At 42.1% G+C, this 20,543-nt stretch overlaps 2 protein-coding genes across 2 annotated transcripts in view; both read right to left on the reverse strand.

Moving 5' to 3' along the window:
* Positions 1-20,543, reverse strand: part of for (cGMP-dependent protein kinase for) — a 690,301-nt gene that overhangs the window by 172,693 nt on the left and 497,065 nt on the right. The gene's annotated exons all lie outside the window — the stretch shown is intronic.
* Positions 6,168-19,252, reverse strand: AGO3 (Argonaute 3). Its single transcript, XM_065234692.1, has 7 exons — positions 19,092-19,252; positions 17,058-17,709; positions 16,418-16,999; positions 7,497-8,685; positions 7,055-7,202; positions 6,734-6,982; positions 6,168-6,670 (listed from the first exon to the last, which is right to left on the reverse strand). Exons 2-7 carry the CDS (start codon positions 17,680-17,682, stop codon positions 6,584-6,586), a joined length of 2,880 nt encoding a protein of 959 aa, XP_065090764.1. The 5' UTR covers positions 17,683-17,709; positions 19,092-19,252; the 3' UTR covers positions 6,168-6,583.

Genomic DNA, 20,543 nt, shown 5'->3' on the forward strand with positions numbered 1-20,543 from the left:
ACATCTTATCAGAATGAATTCAAAGTTGTGACTGGAATATAGACACTGGAGACCACGGGATGGTCCACCGGAAGATCCGGAATATCCGTAAAAGTGGTCAATTCATGAATCTGGTCCTAGAGCTCCGCGGTTTTTTCGAAACCACTCCTAGACATCTTATCAGAATGAATTCGGAGTTGTGACTGGAATATGGACACTGGAGACCACGGGATGGTCCACCGGAAGATCCGGAACATCCGTAAAAGTGGTCAATTCATGAATCTGGTCCTAGAGCTCAGCAGATTTTTCGAAATCACTTCTAGACGTCTTATCAGAATGAATTCGAAATTGTGAGTGGAATATGGACCCAGGGGACCACGGGATGGTCCACCGGAAGATCCGGAACATCCGTAAAAGTGGTCAATTCATGAATCTGATCCTAGAGCTCAGCGGATTTTTCGAAATCAGTATTAGACATGTTATCAGAATGAATTTGAAATTGTGAGTGGAATATGGATACTGGAGACCACGGGATGGTCCACCGGAAGATCTGGAACATCCGTAAAAGTGGTCAATTCATGAATCTGATCCTAGAGCTCAGCGGATTTTTCGAAATCAGTATTAGACATGTTATCAGAATGAATTTGAAATTGTGAGTGGAATATGCACACTGGAGACCACGGGATGGTCCACCGGAAGATCTGGAACATCCGTAAAAGTGGTCAATTCATGAATCTGATCCTAGAGCTCCGCGTTTTTTTCGAAACCACTCCTAGACGTCTTATCAGAATGAATTCGGAGTTGTGACTGGAATATGGACACTGGAGACCACGGGATGGTCCACCGAAAGATCCGGAACATCCGTAAAAGTGGTCAATTCATGAATCTGGTCCTAGAGCTCAGCGGATTTTTCGAAATCAGTATTAGACATGTTATCAGAATGAATTTGAAATTGTGAGTGGAATATGTACACTGGAGACCACGGAATGGTCTACCGGAAGATCCGGAACATCCGTAAAAGTGGTCAATTCATGAATCTGATCCTAGAGCTCAGCGGATTTTTCGAAATCAGTATTAGACATGTTATCAGAATGAATTTGAAATTGTGAGTGGAATATGCACACTGGAGACCACGGGATGGTCCACCGGAAGATCCGGAACATCCGTAAAAGTGGTCAATTCATGAATCTGATCCTAGAGCTCCGCGGTTTTTTCGAAACCACTCCTAGACGTTTTATCAGAATGAATTCGGAGTTGTGACTGGAATATGGACACTGGAGACCACGGGATGGTCCACCGGAAGATCCGGAACATCCGTAAAAGTGGTCAATTCATGAATCTGGTCCTAGAGCTCAGCGGATTTTTCGAAATCAGTATTAGACATGTTATCAGAATGAATTTGAAATTGTGAGTGGAATATGTACACTGGAGACCACGGAATGGTCTACCGGAAGATCCGGAACATCCGTAAAAGTGGTCAATTCATGAATCTGATCCTAGAGCTCAGCGGATTTTTCGAAACCACTCCTAGACATCTTATCAGAATGAATTCGAAATTGTGACTGGAATATGAATACTGGAGACCACGGGATGGTCCACCGGAAGATCTGGAACATCCGTAAAAGTGGTCAATTCATGAATCTGATCCTAGAGCTCAGCGGATTTTTCGAAATCACTCTTAGACATGTTATCAGAATGAATTTGAAATTGTGAGTGGAATATGGTGATTTATTTATTTATGTCGTCAATCAATCGTAGACCAATTACAATGAATGCTTATTAACTATGTCTTAAATATTATTGCCTGGCTAACCTTGAAAAGAATGCTTTTTTTAGAGTTATTTTATTCATTGTTACATCAATTGATTGGGAATATGCGTTATAGCAGGTCATAATTCTATTCAAAGGCCCATTTTTAGCATAGTTTGTTCTTTGATTGTCACTGGATACCACGGGATGGTCCACCGGAAGATCCGGAACATCCGTTAAAGTGGTTAAATCATGAATCTGATCCTAGAGCTCAGCAGATTTTTCGAAACCTCTCATTGACGACTATTTAGAATGAATTTGGAGTTGTGACTGTAATATGAACCCTGGGGACCACGTTATGGTCCTCCGGCAGATTTGGAACATCCTTAAAAGTGGTAAATCCATGAAACTGAACAGTTGCTCATTTGTGCGTTAATAATTATTACCCATCCATTGAGTATGTGCACTTTTTGGAGGGATGAGGTATTCCTCATACAAAACACAGATTTTTTGTTGCCTCAGTTTTTGCATGTGCACGCTTAACATGAGGTACCTAATTTTAGTCAAAGCTTGCATCGAAAATAACCTATAAACACCTTCCATTATTTTTATGTTCACTTTTTGAAGAGATGGGTTCTTTCCCATAGAACAAGCAGAGTTTTTGGGTATCTTGGTTTTTGCATGTATTGCCCAAAAACATGGGTACCGTAAAACGGGGCAATTTTAGTTTGGGCATTTTTTTTATAGTATTTTTTAAGCATATTTACAACCATGGATTTTTTTTGCAAATGTAATTTTTTTTATAAACAAGTTCTGTGTATCCTAGAGTCAATTCATTAGTAATATGTGTAACAGAAATTAATGCTTTTGCAACATATTTTTTTTTGTCTTGTGACCGAACATCAGTTTTTTGTTTTGATAATACTCGATTAATGTAGAGAAAACAAGCAGAAAACTCAAACAATTTAGTTGAATAAATATGAAACTTTAAATTAATACATAATCAGAAACATCACAAACAATAAGAAGACAACATTGAATTTGTGATGGCCACATCAGAGTTACATTTAATAAGTGAGTGTTTGAGTGTCATTTAAAACAAATGAAAAACATAAAAAAAAAATTCACATATTTGTAAAACATGTTACACAAACTATACAAAAACTCCATAGCATATCAAAGGTTATACTGTAAGCTACAAAATAGAACTAATGTTTCCAATTGGTAAATAGTGCAGAAGGTAAAATTAATCATTATATTCTTCTTTCAATTCAAAAAAATTCGTTACCAATTTTGTCGATTTTTTAAACCAATTGTACACGCTAGAAACGAGATTCTAAATTATTGCACATATTTTTTGATTTTTGAATAACAAAATACAAGATCGCACAATACACATGGCCACAATCTTTACAATCACAAGGGATCGGATGTAAAGTTTATCAATCATCTACTTAGAAAGGTGAAGGGAACCTATACTACTTATAACCATCTAAATATTTGAAGAGACCATTGGATTGTGCACTTTTTGGAGAATTTGATATTTTTTTTAGCAATACTTTACTTTACGTCCATTTACTGGTCACAACTCTGAATTAAGGGTTTCGAAAAAAAAAAACCGCAGAGCTCTAGGACATTTTCAAGCATTGACCACTTTTACGGATGTTCAGGATCTTCCAAAGGACCATCCCGTAGTCTCCAGAGTCCATATTCCAAACACAACTCCGATTTCATTCTGATACGATGTTTATGACTGGTTTCAAATACACCACGGAGTTCTAGGATCGGTTTCATGAATCGATCACTTTTCGGATGTTCCGGATCTTTTAGTAAACCATCCCGTGACCCCCAGCATCCATTTTCTGGTCACAACTCCTAATTCATATTGATAAGACGTCTATGAGTGGTTTCGAAAAAACCGTGGAGCTCTAGGATCAATTTCAATTATGGACCAGTCTATGAGTGGGTTCGAATTAAGCGCGGAGCTCTAAAATCTGTTTCGTGAATTGACCACTTTTACGGATGTTCCGGATCTTCCGGAAGACCATAGCATAGTCCCCAGAGTCCATATTCCATTCAAAACTCTGAATTCATTCTGATAAGACGCCTATAAGTGGTTTCGACAAAACCACGGAGTTCTAGGATCGGTTTCATGAATTGACAACTTTAACAGATGTTCCGGATCTTCCAGTGAACCATCCCGTGGTCCCCAGTATCCATATTCAGGTCACAACTCCGAATTCATTCTGATGAGATGTCTATAAGTTGTTTCAAAAAAACCGCGGAGTTCTGGGATCAATTTCATGAATTGATCACTTTTACGGATGTTCCGGATCTTCCGGTTAACCATCCCATGGTCCACAGAGGCCATATTCAGGTCACAACGCCGAATTCATTCTGATAAGATGTCTATAAGTTGTTTCGCAAAAACCGAGAAGTTCTAGGATTAGTTTCATGAATTGACCACTTTTACGGACGTTCCGGATCTTTTAGTGAACCATCCCGTAGTCCCTAGTTTCCATTTTCTGGTCACAAATCTTAATTCATTGTAATAATAGACGTCTTAAAAAAAACCGCGGAGCTCTAGAATCTGTTTCATGAATTGACCACTTTTACGGATGTTCCAAATCTTCCGGTGAGCCATCCCGTATCCCTCGGAGTGTATATTCCAGTAACAACTCCAAATTCATTCTGATAAGACGTCTACGAGAGGTTTCGAAAAAATCACGGAGCTCTAGGATCAGTTGCATGAATTGACCACTTTTACGGATATTCCGGATCTTCCGGTGAGCCATCCCGTATTCCTCGGAGTGTATATTCCAGTAACAATTCCAAATTTATTCTGATAAGACGTCTACGAGCGGTTTTGAAAAAACCGTGGAGCTCTAGGATCAATTTAATAAATTGACCACTTTTACGGATGTTCCGGATGTTCCGGAGGACCATCCCGTAGTCCGCGGAATGTATATTCCAGTAACAACTCCAAATTCATTCTGCTAAGACGTCTACGAGCGGTTTTGAAAAAAAAAAACCGTGGAGTTCTAGGATCAATTTAATGAATTGACCACTTTTTCGGATGTTCCGGATCCTCCGGAGGGCCATCCCGTAGTCCTCGGAGTGTATATTCCAGTAACAACTCCAAATTCATTCTAATAAGACGTCTACGAGAGGTTTCGAAAAAACCACGGAGCTCTAGGATCAGTTTCATGAATTGACCACTTTTACGGATGCTCCGGTTCTTTCGGAGGACCATCCCGTAGTCCGTAGAGTCTATATTCTGGTGACAACTTCAAATTCATTCTGATAAGACGTCTAAGAGAGGTTTCGAAAAAACCACGGAGCTCTAGGATAAATTGCATGAATTGACCACTTTTACGGATGTTCCGGATCTTCCGGTGGACCATCCCGTGGTCTCCAGTGTCCATATTCCACTCACAATTTCGAATTCATTCTGATAAGACGTCTAGGAGGGATTTCGAAAAACCTGCTGAGCTCTAGGACCAGATTCATGAATTGACCACTTTTACGGATGTTCCGGATCTTCCGGTGGACCATCCCGTGGTCTCCAGTGTCCATATTCCAGTCACAACTCCGAATTCATTCTGATAAGATGTCTAGGAGTGGTTTCGAAAAAACCGCGGAGCTCTAGGATCAGATTCATGAATTGACCACTTTTACGGATGTTCCGGATCTTCCGGTGGACCATCCCGTGGTCCTCTGGGTTCATATTCAGGTCACAACTCCGAATTCATTCTGATAAAACGTCTATGAGCGGTTTCGAAAAAACCGCGGAGCTCTAGGATTAGTTTCATGAATTGACCACTTTTACGGATGTTCCGGGTCTTCCACAGGACCAGACTTGTGACTTTCCGGATGCTAAATGTTCCCAAAAGGTGGCAAATATTCTGTTTAATAACTGTTCAGAAGACACCAGGAAGTTATCTCTTCAAATTACCCTACAATCAGTGTTTGGTCCCAATTAGGTCAAATCCCATATGCTACGTGTATTCGTTAATGCCGGATCGACCGCACTATAGGAATCCAGGGGTAACCGTACTATAGGAATCCGGCAAGAACGAATCCGTACTATAGGAATCTTGACTGTACATCATTTGTTTAAAAAAAACAGTTAGATTAACCTATGTTTATTAAAAGATTTTCTTAACGTGGCACACTTGCCCCACCTGACCCTATCTGAAAAATCCAAATCTGGCCAACGCCCACCATGTCGGTTTGTCAGTGCTATACTGCCCATAAAAGCTTCATACAGCGATATTGTGAATTCAGATCGGTAGCTCAATTTGATCTTGTTATTAAGTGGAGCTGCATACAAGACAAGATCTTCGAAGGGATGGTGGCTACCTTACATACATACACACACACATACAATAATCATGGACAAGAAATTGAAAAAAACATAAATTACATGTGTTTACTAGTTTGTTTTATTTATGAAAATCATTTTAAAAATATCATTAAGAACTGAACAAAGAATCGGCTCCCAACCTCACTTTTTTACTTCTGTTGGATCCCAGACTAAACGAGATAGCAGCGAATGATAGCTGGAACAAACATGGCGGAAAGTCAAAGTTTACAGGTGAGGTATTGCTAAGAGTTTCCAGCTGCTACTCCTACTAACTGTGCTGACCGAATCAAAGCAAAGGAAAGAAAAATCATTACATTGATAATATTTGGCTTTAGAAATCTCCAATTGAGATTCGTGTCTCTCGTAACGATTAGGAAGGCACTCAACTGTTTGTTCGTTATAACAATCAATAAAATCAAATGCCAAAAAAGAACTGAGTAAACAAGTTGAGTAAAAATGATAAATATGGAAAAAGCAAAAAAAAACGATCTAAAGGTAGAACAGTTTGTCATTCAGCGATTCGTCCGGGTTCCGTTTCACTGACTGTCCAATCAAATAGGCCATTTTGTGGGCATACTGAAAAGATAATGAGAAAAGTGAAAGCGCGTCGACAATGGAATTCGATTTGTGGTAACGGACCTGACAGCAGGCGGGAACTCGAACACTTCCCGGCCAGTTATAGTACAGGTAGCACAGTTTGTAGCTCAATCGCTGCAGGATATCCGGGGCTAGGTCGGGCTGGTTGTGAACTACAATGTAATGAGTGGGCGAGACGCTACCTTGCCGGACCGACTGCGGCACCAGGAAGTAATCGAAATGGTTCCGGCGGGTGATGGTGTGATCGAGAATGGTGCCGGGATTTGGGTTTTCCAAATTTTGACCGTCCACCTGTGAGCGTAGCAGAAGGGGGCACAATCATTATTGTTGCTTAAAATAAAAACACTTGGTGAGGATACTCACGCGGAACATTCGAGTATTGATGCGCTTCTGCACGACAATGAAGACGAACTCTGGTTTGTAGTCGGGATCCACCAACTTGCATGACTCCTGCAGCTGCGGAATCTCGTATTCGGAGCACATTCTCAGCTGACCATCGCCAACGCCGTCTCTGTAGATAAAGGAAGAAGTTTTAATGGTCCTCCTTTTGACGAAAAAAGTTTCAAAAGAACCAGTGGCGTCCCGTAACCTCACTTTTTACCAGTGCACCAACTTTCAAAACCTGATTTAATTTTACATACTCAACATATTCATACTCGAATCGGTTGAAATATACACTTAACCTTCTAGTTTACTCGATATCAATCCATTGCAAGCAATATTTTGATAATTGATTATGTTTTGAGAGTTGGCACACAGGTAGATTGAGGTTAAGGAAACGCCACTGAAAAGAACATTCACCTACCTGAAAATGATGATCCTCTTTGGCAGCACACAGTTGGCCTTCTGGTACGCCTTCAGTGCCTTTTCCATCGACGCACACAATCCGTTGATGAACTCTTCCTTTTTGCTCTGGATACAGGCCCGCGAGTACCATCTGGTGTAGCTCCCATTCAACGAGGCCACAAATGCCGACACAGAATTGCTCTTCTGCTTCGGATCGTGGTAGGTATCGATACCGGCAATCATCACGTGGTCGAACGGAATATGAATGCTCCAGAGCGTTCCACCCAGCTTGCAGTTCATCTGCAGAATGATCTTCTGCACGATGGCACGATTTTTGGCCTCATTGCTCAGCGTTCGGGCATTGATGACCTGGGACGGAACCGGAATTTCGGCACAGCAAATACGTTTGATAGCGGCGTACCGATCATCCCGGGAGGTGGGACAAATGATGACAACGATCTGCGTATCCTGGCGAATTTTCGTACGCAGAAGCTGAACGTACATTTCAGTCCTATCCGCTGGAAGAACTTCGATCGCTGGTGGAGCGATTTGAATACCCATCGGTCGACAGCTCCTTTCGACGCAATCCATAAACGACTTGGCGATTTTCGTATCCTTGACCGTGTGAACCAGCAGCCAGTTCCGAATATTAACCGCTTGCATGACGTTATTGCTGGTGACAGCTCGGTTGAAATCCCCACTTTTGCCGACACCAACCTCTGCATTTCCAAACTTGACCTTCTCCTCTGCCATGAGGCGGCCCTTCATCAGCAGAGGTTCCATGTCCAGCGTGAGGCCCCACACTTCAAGAATCTCCCGGGCCTCTTTGTTCTCGTTGACATTGCGACAAAATTGATGCATGCTGTTCAAGCGCTGTGTCGGTGACACTCTGGTGAACGCCGCAATGTCCCGCATCACCTTGAAGTCGTTTCGCATGTCGTCCGTCAGGCCGGTGAGGTAGCAAATCTCTGGAATCAAGCACATGATCATCTCCTGGGGCTTGTCCTGACCCGTTACGCGTCGTTCCTTGCGATTGATCAGAAGCGGCTGCTTGAGGTCATGAATGTCGATGTTGTACTGCTGTTTGTAGTACTGCACGTAGGAAATGGGTTTATCGTTGGCCATGAACGTCATCGTGGGATTCTGATCGAACAGGATGTCATCGATGCGGTAGGTTTTGTTATTGTATCGGGTCAAGATGACGGCACCTGAAGTAATAAAATAAGATTAGCAATTAATTTGAGAACACTTCTGTGTGGCGTGGGGTTAAGAGTTTAGTTTACGTTAATCCTTGGGCTGGTTCGCCTTTGCGGGTAAAAGAAAAATTAGCAAAATTACCGCACGATAAGACAAAGACAAATTGGGAGGACTTTTAAAATTCCTAGAGAGGTAACAGAATACATTCACAAAAATAGGACGGTGGTGCTTCAAGCAGATTACACACCAATTGGCATGGGAAACTGGTACCAACTACTTAGGACATAGTGGAAAGTACCAACATTGCTGGAGGTTTGGCCACTCCCTGAAGTTCTACAGATGAAACGAGAGGTGCAGATAATGCTCGTATGAATGGTTGAAAACTGTAACGTACCACTCGAAATGACTGGTCTCTTAGAACATAGAATATAAAACTTAGACTAAGGTAGAGAACTACTTCGGTAAAAGCACGAAATACGTCATATCGAAGCCACCTCAAGCATGGTCTTGCTTTGTAGCTGCGTCTTTACCGCATGAGCTAAGGTCGGCCTAAGTGTCCCTAATATTGGGCACATAGAGCATTTCCAGCTCGAGAACCACGGTATTGTTGTTGTCATTCACATCGTCGTGATTTTGCGCTGTTACACTGAGGTAAATAGACTTAAGAATTTCATTCACTGTGCTTGTTGACACTAACTGGAGGGCGTATGTTGTTCCATTTTCTTCTGTTCCTGTGAGAGGGAAAAGGGAGGGGTCAAAATCTCAACCTCCAAATAGTGTCAAAAAGCACAGTAAAGGATACATTTCGACAGTGAGCATGCATAAGGGCCTATACGAAATGATCGATTCTCTTCGTCGATTTTCTCTTTTGTTAATAACTCGCTAGATTTAACGTTTCTCGGTGCGTTTGCTGTTGCTTTTGATGGCCAATACAACCTGTTACTACTATGCATTGAACAAATTCTAGAAAATTGTTTCGCTTAGCTGTAGCAATGCAAAGAGAAAGTCGATGAAGAGAATCGATCATCGCGTATTCGCCCTTATGCATGCTCACTGTCGATTTATTCATACAAACAGGTCGCCATTATCGAGCATGGAAAGCTGGATACCAGACGCTCTGCAGAATCCAACTCATCCTAGCGTATTAGAGCATCTCCACCGCTGTCTCTAAATTAGCTTTGGAAACTGAGTCACCATGAATTCCGTCTGTGACCAATGCGCTAAATCAGTTAAAGCTGATCAAGAATCCGTCATGGCGTTTTGCGACAGATTGATCCACCTAGGGGAGTAGGGGCATCATAGCCAAGTCAGTAAAGGCACGGTATTACCAAGCCGGAGGCGGCGGGTTCGATTCCCGGTCCGGTCGAGGAAATCTTTCGGGTTGCAAAATTTCTCGACTTCCCTGGGCATAGAGTATGATTGTACTTACCACACAATTATACTAATGCAGAAATGGTACGGGCATCGAAAGCTCTCAATTAATATCTGTGGAAGTGCATTCAGAACACTAAGATGAGAGCACGCAATAAGCTAAGATGCACTGAGCGATCTAATGTGTGTGGGCCTTGAGCTTCATCTCGTACAAAGTTGGATTGGCTTCCAAACTACGCGAAGTTGCTCTTACATCGGATACATGGCCGAAAGGAATTTTGTTCCGTGAAACCATCTGCAAGGTTCAAAAGACATGTGGATGCCTCGTTTGAACACGCGTACCCCATCACGATCTCTCCTGTTCCAGAACCTTCCGAGTTCTCAACTCCCATCTCCGGGCTAGACCCAGTATGCTGATTCAGAATTGGATGCCGCGTTGTGAATTGGAATGCTGTAAACCAGAACGCACTGCCTGTCGCCTTATGGGAGACCTCGAACCTCTCGATCCAGTCGCGCCAGCTGTTTCCCGCTATTAAAGTCGTTCTATTTCCTGCCATCAGAGTCGTTCTTGCCCTGCAGTTGAGTACGGTGGTGGGGTCCTCTGTTGAGAAATGATAAAGTATTCGGTTTTGATACAGTTGTCATTCTTGCCTTCATCGCAAGGAATCGATTCTAATTTAAAGGTCTCGCTCTTTATACCCTTCGAAGAGTGAGAACACCTTACAAACGTGAAGCAATGACACCGAATGACCATGTATCAGAACCCTAGTCCTAACCACTTCCTACCTTACCAAACAGGCTAAGGCCTTGATGTCCTCTGCTGTCCAAAGAAGTCGTCTCCACTCTACTGGCCACACGTCGCCAGCCTCGTAGTCTGCGAAGGGTCCGCAGGTCGCCTTCTACCTTTGCCGCTTCTTGTTCCTGTTGGGTCGCTTTCGAGAACCATTTTCACTGGGTCATCGTTCGGCATTCTTACGACGTGCCATGGTTCTCCAAGCAGCTGGTGCAATTCGTGGTTCATTCGCCTCCTCCACGTTCTGTCAACCATCTGCACTCCACCGTAGATGGTACGCAACACTTTCCGTTCGAAAACACCAAGGGCGCGTAGGTCCTCCATGAGCATAGTCCAGGTCTAATCAGCGTCTTGTAGATATAGTCAACTTCGTGCGGCGGCGAATTTTATTCCCTGCCATAATGTGTTTTTAAATGTCTCTGCTGGTATCATTTTCGGCGGTCACCAGTGAGCCCAAATACACGAGCTCATCGACCACCTCGATTTCGTCACCGTCAATCTGAACTCGGGGTGGGAGGCTAACATTGTCTTCCCTAGAGCCTCTTCCTCTCATGTATTTTGTCTTCGATGCGTTGATAGCAAGTTCAATACGCCTAGCTTCAGCCTTCAGTCTGATGTGCGGACCATCGTCTCAAAGTTCCGTGCCATGATGTCGATGTCATCGGCTCAGCCAAGAAGCTGGATGGACTTTCTGAAGATCGTGCCACTAGTGTCTATCCCTGCTCTTCTGATCAGACCTTCTAACGCAGTGTTTAATAGCAGACACGAAAGTCCATCACCTTGCCGTCACCCCCTTTCAAAATCCCAAGGCACTCGATAGTGTCCCCGATACTCGAACAACGCACATCACTCGATCCATCGTCGCCTTGACCAATCGCGCCAGTTTATCCAGAAATCCGTACTCGTGCATAATCCGCCATAGCTGATCTCGATCGATTGTGTCGTATGCGGATTTGAAATCGATGAACAAATGATGTGTGGGCATCTTGTATGTACGGCATTTTTGCAGAACCTACCGAATCGCGAAAATTTAGTCCGTGGTAGCGCGGGCACTCATGAATCCCGCCTGGTATCGCCCCACGAACTCTGTTGCAAATGGTGACATGCGGCGGTATAGAATTTGGGAGAATGCCTTGTAGGCGGCGCTCAGCAGTATGATTTTTTTCTTCCTTGATTTGTTTTCCGTGCTGAGCACCAGTGCTACCGACGCCAGAGAGGCAGCTCCCACACCTGGACCCTACCTATCGACCCATCAACTCATGAACCGGGGACCAACGGCTTTACTTCCCTTCCGAAGGAATGCGTGATCAGAGATGTTATGCCTCAGAACATCCCGGCGGCGCCGACTGGGATTGAACCCAGGCCTGCTGGGGTGAGAGGCAATCACGCTTACCACTACACCACCGGCACCGCTTCAGCAGTATGATCGCGCGGTAGTTGCAGCAATCTAACTTGTCGCCCTTTTTGTAGATTGTGCATACGACACCTTCCACACATTCCTCCGGTAATATCTCCTTCCAGGGTGCCTTCCATTCATTTTGACTAAAAAAAATGCTTTAAGAAATTACGGAATAATAGGATATTATGAAAATATTTTGATTATGTAAACAACAAGAAAAGATTGTTAAGTTTGTATTTGACACATAATACCTGCCAATTTTGCTACATAAGAAGCGCAATAAGCGATTTTGTAATTTATCTCATCCACTCTTCGCGAAGAGGCGATCAGAAAAACGCTCATTGTGACTCTGTCAAAGCTAAATTTGCAAGTTTGATGTATGAAACACAAACTTTACATTTTTTTCTTATTACTAACACATTCAAAATATCATCATAATATCTTATTATTCCATAATTTCATAAAACATTTTTTTAGTCAAAATGAATGGAAGGCACCCTGTCTCCTTCCTCAAATCTTGGCAATTCCCCAGTGCTTCACCACCGTATTGAGTGAGCTATTGAACTTGGTAGTTGATCTATACCAGTTGCTTTGTTGTTCTTCAGCCGACCGATCTCCCCCTCAACTTGTGGAAGATCATGGGCCGGTAGTCTGTCGTCTTCTGCGCATGCTCCAAGGTATGTTGCCGTACCACCTTCGTTTTCTACTGCATCACCGTTGGGGTGCTCGTCATAGTACTGCTTCCACCTCTCAATCTCCTCACATTCGTTCGTGAGAAGGTTACCGTCCAAGTCCTTGCACATATGGGCTTGCGGCACGTAGCCTTTGCGCGAGCTATTTAGCTTCTCGTAGATTGTCCTGCTGACGCTTCTTCCACGAAAAAACAAGTTTTGCTGGTTCCGCGCTTGTCTGTATCGCTCCACATTCAATCTCGTGCGGTGTTGCAGCATTCTCGCCCGTGCTGCATATAGTTGCTATATTCATAGTCTGGCGGATAGAATTTCGATCTATCAAAAAGCGGAACCAATTCAATATATTGTAGACCAACAATTGAAAAGGTACTATCACCTTTTATAAACAAAATGTTGATTATTCTTTCTTCGCCAATCGAAGGTAAATTACCAGTATCATCGTATAGATGAAAATTTCCACAACATAAAGATGGTGTTAGTTTGTGTAGGCGAGCCTTGAGTCATGCGAAACCGGTAACCGAAATTTGGTTCGCAATAGCTGATGTGCTCTTTTCTGTTGTTGGTCGTGATTTGCTCGATTGGTTCCGATATTTGACATATCAATTGGTTCCCGAGATTCTATCCGCCAGACTGTGCGGACGTTGATAATGTCGGGGAAGAATTTCCTGTCGATTAGAACGTGGTCGATTTGGTTTTCTGTGTGTGGATCCAGATGATCACCAGGTGGCTTTGTGGATATCCTTGCGGGGGAAAAAAGGGAGGCTGCAAAGTTCACGCACCGTTGGCCCTATTGCCGGTTTGTACATTGCCTCCCGTCTTACCTGAGAGATCGTCCCGTTGCGAACAGCCGTCGTATAACTGCTCCAGCTGCGAATAAAATGCTTTTTTCTCGTCTTCGGGTCTCCCTTCGTGTGGGCAGTGCACGTCGATGATGTAGTTGAAGAAACCTCTTCAAACTAGGGTACACCGAATAGAAGATTAGGAATCACATGGATGAAGACTAACTATTTTTTTCCTTGTTTCGAGTCTTGTCATCATCAACAAGGCATAACAAGTAACGAGGACTAAAATGTGTTCCGTTGATTACTGAAAAGTCCTGTTCCCCTAGTTTTAAGTAGTCAGGACTAGCAATCGGTGGTAGATTTTACATCCCATAACGTACCACGAAAAGCTGATCTACTCACGGTACAGTAATTTGCCTGACCAGCTTCCGAGTTCCAGTGCAACGCCTCAAGCATCTGCCAACTGTTTGAAGGTGATAAGCACTTCTAATACAGTAAGTTCATTTACAACATCCGATTTACTGTTCGAACAATGATAATTCCAATCGCGTCTCGTAACCTCACTTTTTACCTGTGCACCAACTTTCAAAACCAGATATAATGGAATATTCATACTCGAATCGGTTGAAAAATACACTTCCGGAGTGATTTGAGCGTAATTGCTTTTCTAAACAAACGCTTCAATTGACTATATTTTTCGCGAGTAAAGGCTCAGCGTAGGAAATTAACCACACACACATGTTGAGGAATAATTCATCTAGCATGTGGTATAATTTGGTCTCGAGATTGAGCTTTTATTCGCGAGAAATCGGTGATTGACGTGTTTGTTTACAAAAGCAATTACGCCCAAATCTCGAAGTTCTCAGGACTTAATCTTCTATTTTACTCGATATCTATTCATCGCAAGCAATATTTTGATAATTGTTTATGTTTTGAGAGTTAGTGCACAGGTTGATTGAGGCTAAGCAAACGCCACTGCATAGTTCATCTCCCATCTTGTGCGTCCCAATAGACCGCTTTTTGGAAGCTCCTGAGGCCACATTGCACATCTCGATCCTCCAGTTCAGTCGTGCCGATTCCTGCCGCTTAGCATAGTCGTCCTGGACCTGTGGCTGGATATGCTGGATTCTAGCTTGCTTCTACAGGCAAGTACCAGCAATATATTGCCCATTCATTGACCACAACTTGTCCAGAATAGATCATTCGTGTTCGTGGCTTAGATAAACGATTTCCGCGAACACGGAGACAGATGTCGGTAGTGTGCTTGGAGCTGAAATTTCGTGGTAATTTCTATGGTCATTCCTGTCGGTTTGTCGCTGCAACCATCTCGATATCAATCTACAAACTCGATTAACTTTATGATATGAGAAGAAGTCTTTGGCATGGCTCACCCTTAGAAGCAGTTCTCCTACATTTTGCATATGAAGCACTTGTCTTTAATCCCTTTATATTTTTTTGCCCTTGAGTACAATTTGAGAGCCAGCTCCACAAAAAAAAAATCTTCCGGATAATACGCTTAACAAAACACTAATTCACGGCCAGATTCCTAGGGTGGGAAATCGTTAAAACAACGCTTTCACCTCCAAAATTCAGTAGCTTAATTTCATTGCAATTGCAATACTAAAACTTCATTGAGAAGACAATTTTCCAAGCTAACCAGATTCACAATGAAGAACTAGAATACTGAATAATCTATGCTGTCGAGGCAATGTTAGTCTACGTTTCTTGAATCATTATTCAGTCTTAAAAGTGCTATTCCAAGGGCATCATTGTAAATACTCATTTAACTTATTCTCTGAGCTAGTCAGGCTGTTAAGAACACAATAAGGAACAAGAACTACAAGTGATCAGAAAAAAATCATCTTCTTCTCTTAACTCTTTACCAGTCTTGAATTTGTTAAAAAGCGCTCCGATGCGCCCAAAGGATCTCCGTCAGACGCAATTAGGCGTAACATCTATTAAGAGACGCATATACCCATTTGGAGGTTATATTTTGCAACAAATAGCAACGTCTAGTGTCTACGGAAATAGATTTTTTTTTATCAACCCTCAGGATCTCAGTTTAACTCAGGAATGTGTCAACACCCAGTAGGAGCTGAATTTATATTATGCGCAAAATCATTAATATACCCTTTTATTTTAGTAATTCTTGCTCAATTTGCCAAAATACCACTCAAGCATTGAGAAACCACAAATTCGCAACTCTATTTAAAATTTTAAACCATCCTTAAACTACACCGAGTAATTAAGTTGTTTGAAGATAGCGCAGTTTGGCATACTTCTGTGATTAAGAAATATTTCCCTGAATTTCAAGTAAATTCCCTGATATTCCCTGATTTTCCAGGTCTAAAAATGAATTCCCTGATATTAACTGATTTTCCAGGTAGTCGACACCCTGTCCCACCTTCGGCAAGGTGCTTAAGAATGGCCTACGGGAGGGAACTTTTCTCAAAAAATTGTTCATTTTTAGGTTCTTCAGAAGATTTCAACACCGCCGTATTTTTTAAATAGTAGAAGAAAGGTACTTTACGAAGGATCGACGAAAAAAATCTCTCCTTGGCATGACAAAGGACAAGATCAAATGACAACATAGCAGCGCGTGAGAAGTTGATGATGAAATGGATTATTTTCCGTAGAAACAAACCAACATGCTTCTAAGTGACATTTTGAAAAAAAAACCAATTTGCGAAATTTAACCGTACTCACCGAGAAGCGACTTGGTGGCCATGTTCTTGTAGTCTTGTGGATTGACCCGGGCCAGCGTGCGGATGTGATCCAGGACCGTTGTCTGAAGCAACACCCGATGGGACACATCCAGATTCAACATCAAGCCTCCTTCGTACTCATCTACTGCGCTGACGTAACCGGGCCAAATCTCCAGCCGATGTTGCGGAATCAGCTTCGGAGCTGAGGGGTCAAAGTTCTTGCGGCCCATTTCGATCATTTTGAGCACCTTCATAATGCGCTGGAAGAGAATGTTGTAGAACTGAATGTTCTCGCTCATCCGTTGCTTGCGTTTGTACAGGATTTTGATGGTCACTTCGTGGCCATCGACAGGATTCTGCGATTGCAGAATGATTTCCTCGTCCGGGAGTTTTTTCGGAAGGAACAATTTAACTCCGTCGAAGGTTTTGGCGTTTCCTAGAACCTCCTTATGTTGCGCGATGTAACGGGCCCGGATTGATTTCGAGTCCACCAGCGGGCTGAAACGTACTTCGTATTCGAAGAGTCCACGATCCGGATCACACGCAAGGCGAATGTAGTTCGTCAACAACTGGACCGGTGTTCCTAAGAATGATGCCTGAATTTAGCGATAATGATTGCGGAGCCATAGTGGTAAGCTTACCATGAGTTCCCATCTTGATGACAGGAGTCTTGTCCGCGAGTTCAACAGTTCCGGTTACGCTGGTCGTTGTTTGAGACATCTTTTCCGAAATATCATCGCGCTTGGTGACACTGGATGCCACTTCACTGCTCTCGCTGTCGGCAACCGTATTCAACAGCTGCTGAATGAATCGTCCTCTTCCGAAACCAATTTGCGACACTCTCGCAGAAACCAACGAAACATCATCCGATGCCACAGTTGGAGCTTGTTCGAGTGGTTGACGGATCAGTGTCTGTATGAACTGGGCTCGTCCACGGCCACTCAAAGAAGGCATGGCTGATGTAATGCTCGACTGTTTGTCCGATTCCGACGAGTCCGCTCCGGATGAAGTGGTAATCGTTCCGATGGTATTGCTAGGGTCCGATGTCAGCTGACCACGCCCGATGCCCTTACGATGTGTGGTCGGAGTACTCTCCGGGGTACGCGTCTGGAAGCCACTGTCCAGCCCCTCGCTGGGAGCTTCACCAGCGGAAAGCGGCTTTGAACTTTCGCCATCGCCTGAAGAAAGGCTCTGGGAATGGTCGCCATCGCCGGACTGTCCCGTCTTGTTGAGGAACGCACGAACCAAATTCAATCGCGATGACATTGTTCCGTCGAATGTTTATTAGAAATTCTTAATGGGAAAAAGAAAAGTGTTGGAACGAGTGTTATATGAGTGAAGTTAAGAGTGGTCTGGACTAGAGATAAGTACGTATATCATTTAACACGGTTCTGTTCTGAATGTAAAGAAAGTACCTAACACTTTCAACATCGCAGATTCGACCAATATTTATTCTATAACTGAAGTAATTTACAATAAGTTAACACTTTAATTTTGCAATTCATCAAGCTTTTGAAATCACCCCCTCAAGGCAGTGCCATTTTTTTCTTTAAGCGAATTTGTATTCGATGTTTTAGGTGCATATTTTCTTCGGTTTACTTTTGTTGTTCAGTTCACGGTTCGCTCTGACAAATAACTCGGGTTCGCAGATGAACAAAAAACAAATTCTAGAGTAACATTTGAAATGGGCCTATGTCCAAAACGTAAACAAACCAGAAAATGAATTTTAAATTTTGACCGCCACTATTCAATTCATATTTAAGAAAATTGAAGTATTTTAGGCATTTATATTGTTCACAATAACAATAGTAACTGTATCTCAGTATACAACATCCAAAATTTGCGAAAAGCTTTCAAAAATATATGAAAATCGATAACAATATAATTTCATAAATTAATAAACCTTTTTTGTGAATCTTTCAATGGATAGGCCCTTTTTGTTAAGCCGTTGTGCTTGTCATCAGAAATGGTAGGCCCTTTGCTAAGCCTTTTCGCAAAGTCAAATAATTTCAAAACAAATCATCGGCCCTGCCTCAAGCAGTAGGGCCTAGCTTTGGTTTGAAATTTTTCAATCATCGGCCCTTCTACGTCACTAGGCTTATCAATGAAATGAAATAAATGAATGGTTGGCCGTTTTAGCGTGCGGGCCCATTAATGAATCGAAAAATTTCGTTGATCGGGCATTTCGAAAATCGAGTTATTTTTAATGATTTTTCTTGATTATGCGGAACTTTCTTACACGATTAGTAGCTATCAAGCTGTGCTAAAGAATGGTATCAAAACCCGATTTGTTTACGTTTTGGACATAGGCCCATTTCAAATGTTACTCGAGAATTTACTTTTTTTTTTTATTATAATCCACATAAAAATTACCCTTACAGGAATTTGTACATCACTTGAGTTTCAACGAACTACAAAGCATAATTCGATGAAAGCCTTCTTCCTCTTTAAATTTAGGCCTAAGTATTGTGGAAGGCGCAATTAAATTTCACCAAAATAAATATTAATATTGCTCGAAGAACAAACATAAACAAACACTGGTTGCAATGGCATGTTTTTATTTTTTTCCTTTTCCATCAGCGGGCTGAGCTCCTCCGGGATGGTGCTACGCAGCACCGCCCTCAGGTCGAGGTACGAGCTCCATCAGCCCAACAACGTTTCCATGCAAAACTCACCTTTTTTCGAAGGAATCCGAAACGAATGTTTATGCACAGGTATTCGAGGAAATTATAAATCGAATACGAAATCCCGTATATTTTCACTGTTATTTCACCGAATGCGCTTACATTTCACAACGCGACGAGCACACTTGCAAATCGAAATCACAAAAGCGAATGGAATGATAATGGAAAATGATCTGCTTGCTGATGCTTGTTGGCGTTGTTGGAGTTGCTGTGCTGATGCAGCTCTATACAGCTGACCTGTAGGATAAAAGGAGACAAAAGACGAGTGGGTTTGCTGTGCGAGTGTGACAACATGAAATGAGTGACTGTCTTCAGCAATGACGTTTATATAAGGTCTGGGCCAAAGGGCTTATTGGTGTTAGTGAAATGTGCAAATGGTTAGTGGTGTTCGTATTATATTGCAATGTTTATCTTTTTACACGAAACAGCTGTTGGCAGTGACGTATATCTATCTGTTCTCAGTATGTTGGCAGTGACGTATATCTATCTGTTCGCAGATGTTCAGCAATGTTTACAACATTTTTGCTTCTAACACCAGCAAGCTGCCTGTTGGCCCAGACCTTATATAAATGTCATTGTGTCTTCAGCACGTGTAGCGTTCCAGTGAGTTTTCGAGGGGTATATACCATGGTGGGTATAGCCTGGTGATACAACTGAACTTCTGAGCTATACACTGATAAATTGAACTATTCCCATTTTGCTTGAAATTTAATCAATTTGACATTAATCTCAGTTTAATCATATCGAATGATTAAAAATTAATCCTCTCTTTCTAAAAAATAAGCATCTGATATTAATCCCAGGTAAATAATGATTGATTAGATTGTAGGTTATCTTTTTTTGAATAAATTTTAATCATTTTTGATTTTATTTTAATTAATTTTGATTGAATTTTAATCTTTTTTGGTTATATATCAGTATTGAAAAAGAATAAGATTTAATACTGGAAAGATTATTTCGATTTTAATCATGCATGACTACTGCCGAAGTAATCATGGCTCGGACTCAATAAGGTGAAGCGGGAATCTGCATACTGTTTAAGCTTTTTTGATTTAATTTATCTTTGAGTGTAGGTTTTAAAAACATTTCGACAGTGAGCATGCATAAGGGCGTATACGCGATGATCGATTCTCTTCATCGTTTTTCTCTTTGCATTGCTACAGCTAAGCGAAACAATTTTGTAGAATTTGTTCAATGTAGAGTTGTAATAGGTTGTATTGGCTTTCAAAAGCAACAACAAACGCACCGACAAACGTTAAATCTAGCGAGTTATTAAGAAAAGAGAAAATCGATGAAGAGAATCGATCATCGCGTATACGCCCTTATGAATGCTCACTGTCGATTTAAATGACTTCGCAGGGTTCTGAAATATATTTTTAATTATGTTGCGGGCATATTTAGGTCAATCATTCCACAATGATGATTATAAACAGTCATCATCTG

This window comes from Ochlerotatus camptorhynchus, unplaced genomic scaffold (genome assembly GCF_037179485.1).
Source record: "Ochlerotatus camptorhynchus isolate MF236.1 unplaced genomic scaffold, CSIRO-AGI_Acam_v1.1 ptg000038l, whole genome shotgun sequence".
NCBI lineage: Eukaryota > Metazoa > Arthropoda > Insecta > Diptera > Culicidae > Ochlerotatus > Ochlerotatus camptorhynchus.

Coding starts and splice junctions, on each gene's coding strand:
- AGO3 (XM_065234692.1), bottom strand. CDS start 17,682: ATGTCATCGCGATTGAATTTGGTTCGTGCGTTCCTCAACAAGACGGGA. Junction 17,000..17,057: donor CATCAAGATGGGAACTCATG/GTAAGCTTACCA, acceptor CATCATTCTTAG/GAACACCGGTCCAGTTGTTG. Junction 8,686..16,417: donor GGCCACCAAGTCGCTTCTCG/GTGAGTACGGTT, acceptor TTATTACTTCAG/GTGCCGTCATCTTGACCCGA.